Here is a 7,258-nt window from a genome sequence, read left to right as displayed (position 1 = left end):
CACATTGTTGATGACGGAATCTGAAATACTCTGGATACATTCAGTAACATTATCAGAATATGTGGGGTAGGTACAACATAAGAACAACCAATGACAAGGGTTAGGGTAGGTACAACATAAGACAACCAATGACAAGGGTTTGAGTGAGAGGACTAACTGGTGTCTCCAAGTGGCACACACCTCTCAGACTGGGGGTTAGTGAGAGGACTAACTGGGTGGACACCTCTCCAGACTGGGGTTAGTGAGAGGACTAACTGGTGTCTCTAAGGGGCCACACACCACTCCAGACTGGGGGTTAGTGAGAGGACTAACTGGTGTCTCCAAGTGGCCACACACCTCTCCAGACTGGGGGTTAGTGAGAGGACTAACTGGGTGGACACCTCTCCAGACAGGTGGTTAGTGAGAGGACTAACTGGGTGGACACACCTCTCCAGACTGGGGGTTAGTGAGAGGACTAACTGGGTGGACACCTCTCCAGACTGGGGGTTAGTGAGAGGACTAACTGGTGTCTCTAAGGGGCCACACACCACTCCAGACTGGGGGTTAGTGAGAGGACTAACTGGGTGGACACACCTCTCCAGACTGGGGTTAGTGGAGGACTAACTGGTGGACACCTCTCCAACTGGGGGTTAGTGAGAGGACTAACTGGGTGGACACACCTCTCCAGACTGGGGGTTAGTGAGAGGACTAACTGGGTGGACACACCTTCCAGACTGGGGGTTAGTGAGAGGACTAACTGGTGTCTCCAAGTGGCCACACACCTCTCCAGACTGGGGGTTAGTGAGGAGGACTAACTGGGTGGACACACCTCTCCAGACTGGGGGTTAGTGAGAGGACTAACTGGGTGGACACATCTCTCCAGACTGGGGGTTAGTGAGAGGACTAACTGGGTGGACACCCTCTCCAGACTGGGGGTTAGTGAGAGGACTAACTGGTGTCTCTAAGGGGCCACACACCATCCCCACTCCAGACTGGGGGTTAGTGAGAGGACTAACTGGGTGACACACCTCTCCAGACTGGGGGTTAGTGAGAGGACTAACTGGGTGGACACCTCTCCAGACTGGGGGTTAGTGAGAGGACTAACTGGGTGGACACACCTCTCCAGACTGGGGTTAGTGAGAGGACAACTGGGTGGACACCCTCTCCAGACTGGGGGTTAGTGAGAGGACTAACTGTGTCGTCCAAGTGGCCCACACCTCTCCAGACTGGGGGTTAGTGAGGAGGACTAACGGGTGGACACACCTCTCCAGACTGGGGTGTTAGTGAGAGGACTAACTGGGTGGACACACTCTCCAGACTGGGGGTTAGGAGAGGACTAACTGGGTGGACACCTCTCCAGACTGGGGGTTAGTGAGAGGACAAACTGGTGTCCCTAAGGGCCACACACACTCCAGACTGGGGGTTAGTGAGAGGACTAAACGGGTGGACACACCTCTCCAGACTGGGGTTAGTGAGAGACTAACTGGTGGACACCTCTCCAGACTGGGGTTAGTGAGAGGACTAACTGGGTGGAGCACACCTCTCCAGACTGGTGGGTTAGTGAAGGACTAACTGGGTGGGACACCTCTCCAGACTGGGGTAGTGAGAGGACCTAACTGGTGTTCAAGTGGCCACACACCCTCCCAGACTGGGGGTTAGTGTCATGAGAGGAACTAACTGGGTGGACACACCTCTCCAGACTGGGTTAGTGAGAGGACTAACTGGGTGGACACACCTCTCCAGACTGGGGGTTAGTGAGAGGACAACTGGGTGGACACCTCTCCAGACTGGGGTTAGTGAGAGACTAACTGTGTCAGTGGCCCACACCTCTCCAGACTGGGGTTAGTGAGAGGACTAACTGGGTGGACACACCTCTCCAACTGGGTTAGTGAGAGGACTAACTGGGTGACACACCTCTCCAGACTGGGGGTTAGTGAGAGGACTAACTGGGTGGACACACTCTCCAGACTGGGGTTAGTGAGAGGACTAACTGTGTTGGGCACACACCACTCCAGACTGGGGTTAGTGAGAGGACTAACTGGGGGACACACCTCTCCAGACTGGGGTTAGTGAGAGGACTAACTGGGTGGACACCTCCCAGACTGGGGTTGAGGACAATGGTGACCACCTCTCCAGACTGGGGTTATGAGAGGACTAACTGGGTGGACCACCTCTCCAGACTGGGGGTTAGTGAGAGGACTAACTGGTGTCTCAAGGGCCACACACCTCTCCAGACTGGGGTTAGTGAGAGACTAACTGGGTGGACACACCTCTCCAGACTGGGTTAGTGAGAGGACTAACTGGGTGGACACACCTCTCCAACGTGGGGTTAGTGAGAGGACTAACGGTGGACACCTCTCCAGACTGGGGGTTAGTGAGAGGACTAAACTGTGTCTCAGGCACACACCTCTCCAGACTGGGGTTAGTGAGAGACTAACAGGGTGGACACACCTCTCCAGAACTGGGGTTAGTGAGAGGACTAACTGGGTGACACAACCTCTCCAGACTGGGGTTAGTAGAAGACTAACGGTGACACACCTCTCCAGACTGGGGGTTAGTGAGAGGACTAACTGGGTGGACACACCTCTCCAGACTGGGGGTTAGTAGAGACTAACTGGTGGGACACACCTCTCCAGACTGGGGTTAGTGAGAGGACTAACTGTGGTGGACACACCTCTCCAGACTGGGGTTAGGAGAGGACTAACGGTGGACACACCTCTCCAGACTGGGGGTTAGTGAGAGGACTAACTGGTGTCTCCAAGGGCCACCACACCTCTCCAGACGGGGGTTAGTGGGACTAACTGGGTGGACCACCTCTCCAGACTGGGGTTAGTAGAGGACTAACTGGGTGGACACACCTCTCCAGACTGGGGGTTAGTGAGAGGAACTAACTGGGTGGACACACCTCTCCAGACTGGGGGTTAGTGAGAGGACTAAACTGGGTGACACACCTCTCAGACTGGGGGTTAGTAGAGGACACAACTTGGTGTTAAGTGGACACACCTCTCCAGACTGGGTGTTAGTGAGAGGACTACTGGGTGGACCACACCTTCCAGACTCGGGGTTAGTGGAGGACTAACTGGGGCGGACACACCTCTCAGACTGGGGTTAGTGAGAGACTAACTGGGTGGACACACCTCTCAGACTGGGGGTTAGTGAGGGACTAACTGGTGGACACACCTCTCCAGACTGGGGTTAGTAGAGGACTAACTGGGTGGACACCTCCTCTCCAGACTGGAGTTGTAAGGACTAACTGGGTACACACCTCTCCAGACTGGGGGTTAGTACGAGACTAACTGGTGGACACACCTCTCCAGACTGGGGGTTAGTGAGAGGACTAACTGGGTGGACACACCTCTCCAGACTGGGGGTTAGTGAGAGGACTAACTAGTGTCTCCAAGTGGGGACACCTCTCCAAAGTGTGCTCAGTTCCTAAGTAATTTCAATGTACCTTTATAACTGAAGAGGATTGCCGTTGAGGAACTAAAGAACACTTGTAGTTGTTATGTTTGGAACACAACCCTGCATGTCCACCATTACACTTATTGTTGTTTACGCAATCCAAAAACAGTCTATTATAAATCACAATCTGGGTCAGCTGGGAATCATTTGAAGCCTGTTCTATTGCCAACATGAAAAGCGAAGTTCTAAAATACAATAATACAGTGTTAAGCTTTCACAATGCAATTCAGGGAAACAGATCATTTTGGTGCGAATAGAAAGGAGTCGAGTGCATTCAGGTGCGTGTTCAGCGGCAAATTTTCTTCACAATAAACAAATAGACTCATTCTGTTCAGAACAACCCAGGGTTTGACGCCATGTCATCTTGTAAACTGTACATCAAGATAGTGATCATAAACATTGACACTGTATACCATTTGAGTTTGGCTTGCTTATAAGACATCAAAGCGGTATTTATTATAATCCTCAAAGTCTCATCTTTCAAAATACATAGAGTCCTCTTCATTTACAGCATTTCTCTCACTCAGACAAGAAATGCACAAAAGTTTCCCAAACAGCGGGAGGGATGGGGGCAACTTCTTGACACTGGAGGTGCTCAAGTTCAGAACGACGGACAGTCAAAACCCATACAGCAGTATTAAGCGCAGAGACAGCGCTCTGACATAACTTAGGTACGGTTAAGAGTCTTGGGACTGTAACCAAAAGGTCGCTGGTTCGAATCCCTGAGCCGACTAGGTGAAACATTGTTGATGTGCCCTTGAGCAAGGCACTTAATCGTAAGTCGCTCTGCATTTGATAAGTGTCTGCTAAATAATAAAAATGTATAGCATGTTACTGTACAGCCACTGCATTCCAATTTAGGCTTTTATCAGTGCCCAAATCATCCATTTTCAACCCGTACAATTGTAGAGGGTTAAACAAAGAGTAAATATTTGAATTTGCTCAACAAATGTTCATCTATGATAGAACCATGGTGTCACAAAGGATTAAACTTTCTCACCTGCTCCACTTCCAACTCCCATCATATTAAGATTGGCTTTTCCCTCTCCAATGCTGGGGAAGAAACAGGCAGGACATTGTGCTTTCAGGGAAGGTACTAGTACTACCATGAAACATATACTGAGTAAGATCATCATAGACTTAATTACATCCAAAGTTATGCCCTTGTGATGTTCTGTCTAACATGGGGTTAAGTATCCTTGGAATTGTAGCCATAATTGGGCTAGTATGTCAATACTGTTACCTGGCTAGTATGTCAATACTGTTACCTGGCTAGTATGTCAATACTGTTACCTGGCTAGTATGTCAGGCAAGATGCCATGGATAAAGTCCTGCATGCACTTGTGTTCAGAGGAGCGCTCCAGGAACAGCTGGAAGGACTTCAGGTATCTGTCGTCATCCTCCACCAGACTTCTCATAGCACAGGACATGGCTAAATGGTCTGTCAAAACAATCWCAACTTACTATCCTTTCACAGATGAGAATATATAAATACATATAATGTGTCAGTCAGCTCATGTAAACATAAGCAGTGTTGGTGCAGGAATATAGTGAGCCTGTGAGTTTATTCAACTGTAACTACTGTCAGGTTGGCATTCGGCCTGCCTTGTCACAGCTCTCATTCTGCATTTCTCAACAGACAGTTTTGTATGAACATAGCGTGGCTGGTAAAGACAAACAAGGCAAAAGTTCACAAAATCTATTTGCAAGTTACTCCCAATTGTCATGAATTCTACAAATACAGTTTGAAGCATGTATTTTACAATATTGTAGCTACATTAAAATCAATTGGTAAAAACTCACTTTCCTTTCAAGACGACTACAGAATCACGCGTAGGTCGAGTGTTTAGACTAAAGCAACGCAGCACACCGGAGTAATGTCTTGTGACAAAGCAACGCAGCACACCGGAGTAATGTCTTGTGACTTAAGCAACGCAGCACACCAGTAGCACAGAAGACACCCCTCCCACTCTATTTTGTGGAGAAGGCTGATCTTTTAAAGCTACAGCGTATTTTAATTCCTATGATGATACATGCATCTGCCTTAACACACATTTTAATCAGAGAGAACAAAACATTGGACAAAACATGTGAGAATGCACTTTGTTTCTAACACCTTAGTAATTCCACTAATCAAGTTCTTGATGATTAGAGAAGTTACGGTGTTAGTGCTGGAACGAAAGCCTGCACACCCTGTGGATACCCAGGCAATCTGCCTCATTGTTCATCCTCTGAAAATCTCCTAAATATTCATTATCTTCTTGCTTTTCACTCAAAACAGTCAAACCACATTAACATTTCTAAAGTGATTTGTCTGGTGTAACAGATAAATCATGATTAAACTGAAGTCTAGATCTCCTAGCTGTTCAGTTCAGAGACTGGACTAGACTGAACCAGATTAATTAGTTGTGACAAAAAGCTTTTTTCCAGCGCTGCACATCTGGGTGGCCCTGACTATAGTGACAGTCTTAACCAGATGAATTAGATTAAACAAAATATTTAAACTGCATTTCCCCCTTCACTTGAAAAGAGATTGAGAATAACAGCAAGGATATATGGCAAACCATGCAGCGCTTATAAGGCTGTTTCCATCTGCAGGGTCTGGCCAATCATCATCATCTACTGTATCCATCTGCAGGGTCTGGTCAATCATCTTCAACTACTGTTTCCATCTGCAGGGTCTGGAGGGTTGGCCAATTTGGCATGGCTTCAACATACTAGTTATTACGATCTGCAGGGTCTGGCAATCATCATCTTCAACTTGTTTCACATCTTGCGGGTACGGCCAAATGTCATCCTTTTTCATACTGCTAATTCCATTCTGCAGGGTCTTGGTCATCATAGTCTCAACTTACTTTTCCAATACTAGCGTAGGTCTGGTCAATCGATACTTAACTACTGTTTACCATATGCAGGGTCCTGGCATCATCTTCAAACTACTGTTCTTCCATCTGCAGTCCTGGTCAATCTCTTCAAAATATGTTTCCATCTGCAGGGTCTGGTCAATATCATCAACTACTGTATCCATCTCAGGGTCTGGTCGGGTCATGCTCAATACAATGTTTATAAACCATATGCAAGATCGCTGGTCAATCCATTCCTTCACTACTGTATCCACATCTGCGGGTCTGGTCATCATATTCAAACTAGTGTTATTCCACGCAGGGGTCTGGCCAATAGTCATCTTCAACTAACTGTAGGCCATCTGCGAGGTCTGGTCATCATCTTCAACTACGTGTTTCCATCTGCAGGGTCTGGTCATCCAATGCTTCAAGCTACTGTATCAATCCTGCAGGGTCTGGTCAATCATCAGTCACACTACTGTGGGTGCCATCTGCAGGTCTGTCAAATCATATTCAACTTGGACTGTTTCCATCTGGAGGTCTGCGTCAATCAGACTCAACTACTGTTTCCATCTGGGGGTCTGGTCAATCATCTTCAACTACTGTTTTTCCATCTGCAGGTCTGGGTCAATCATTTAACTACTGTTCCATCTGCAGGGTCTGGTCATCATCATCACCTGTTTCACATATGCAGGGTCTGGTCAATCATCTTTAACACTACTGTTTCCATCTGGAGGGTCCGGAGTCCAATCATCACAATACTGTTTCCCTGCAGGTCTGGTCAATATGCTTCACTACTGTTCTCCCTCTTGCAGCTTTGAAGCGGGGGTCTCGGTCCAATTCATGTTCAACTATCTGATATCCATTTACTGACAGGGTCCGTCACTATACACACATACTATCATGTTTTTCATCTGCAGGGCGCTCTTGTTAAAGATCATTTCACTATGTTTTCCATCTGGAGGGTTGGTCAT

The 7,258-nt window shown here is 47.8% G+C and overlaps 1 protein-coding gene across 1 annotated transcript in view; it reads right to left on the bottom strand.

Moving 5' to 3' along the window:
* The window catches only part of LOC112074908 (histamine N-methyltransferase), a 19,178-nt gene extending 13,786 nt beyond the window's left edge, over positions 1 to 5,392 (bottom strand). The window contains exons 1-3 of the mRNA XM_024141985.2: positions 5,245 to 5,392; positions 4,735 to 4,882; positions 4,442 to 4,494 (exon numbers count right to left, since the gene is read on the bottom strand). Of these exons, the coding sequence (XP_023997753.1) occupies positions 4,442 to 4,494; positions 4,735 to 4,871 (190 nt within the window). The 5' untranslated portion in view covers positions 4,872 to 4,882; positions 5,245 to 5,392. The remainder of the gene's footprint in view (positions 1 to 4,441; positions 4,495 to 4,734; positions 4,883 to 5,244) is intronic.
* Positions 5,393 to 7,258: the final 1,866 nt, after the last annotated feature.

The sequence above is a fragment of the Salvelinus sp. IW2-2015 genome, unplaced genomic scaffold (assembly GCF_002910315.2).
Source record: "Salvelinus sp. IW2-2015 unplaced genomic scaffold, ASM291031v2 Un_scaffold2874, whole genome shotgun sequence".
NCBI classification, from domain to species: domain Eukaryota; kingdom Metazoa; phylum Chordata; class Actinopteri; order Salmoniformes; family Salmonidae; genus Salvelinus; species Salvelinus sp. IW2-2015.
This window is presented reverse-complemented; position numbering and strand designations above follow the sequence as displayed.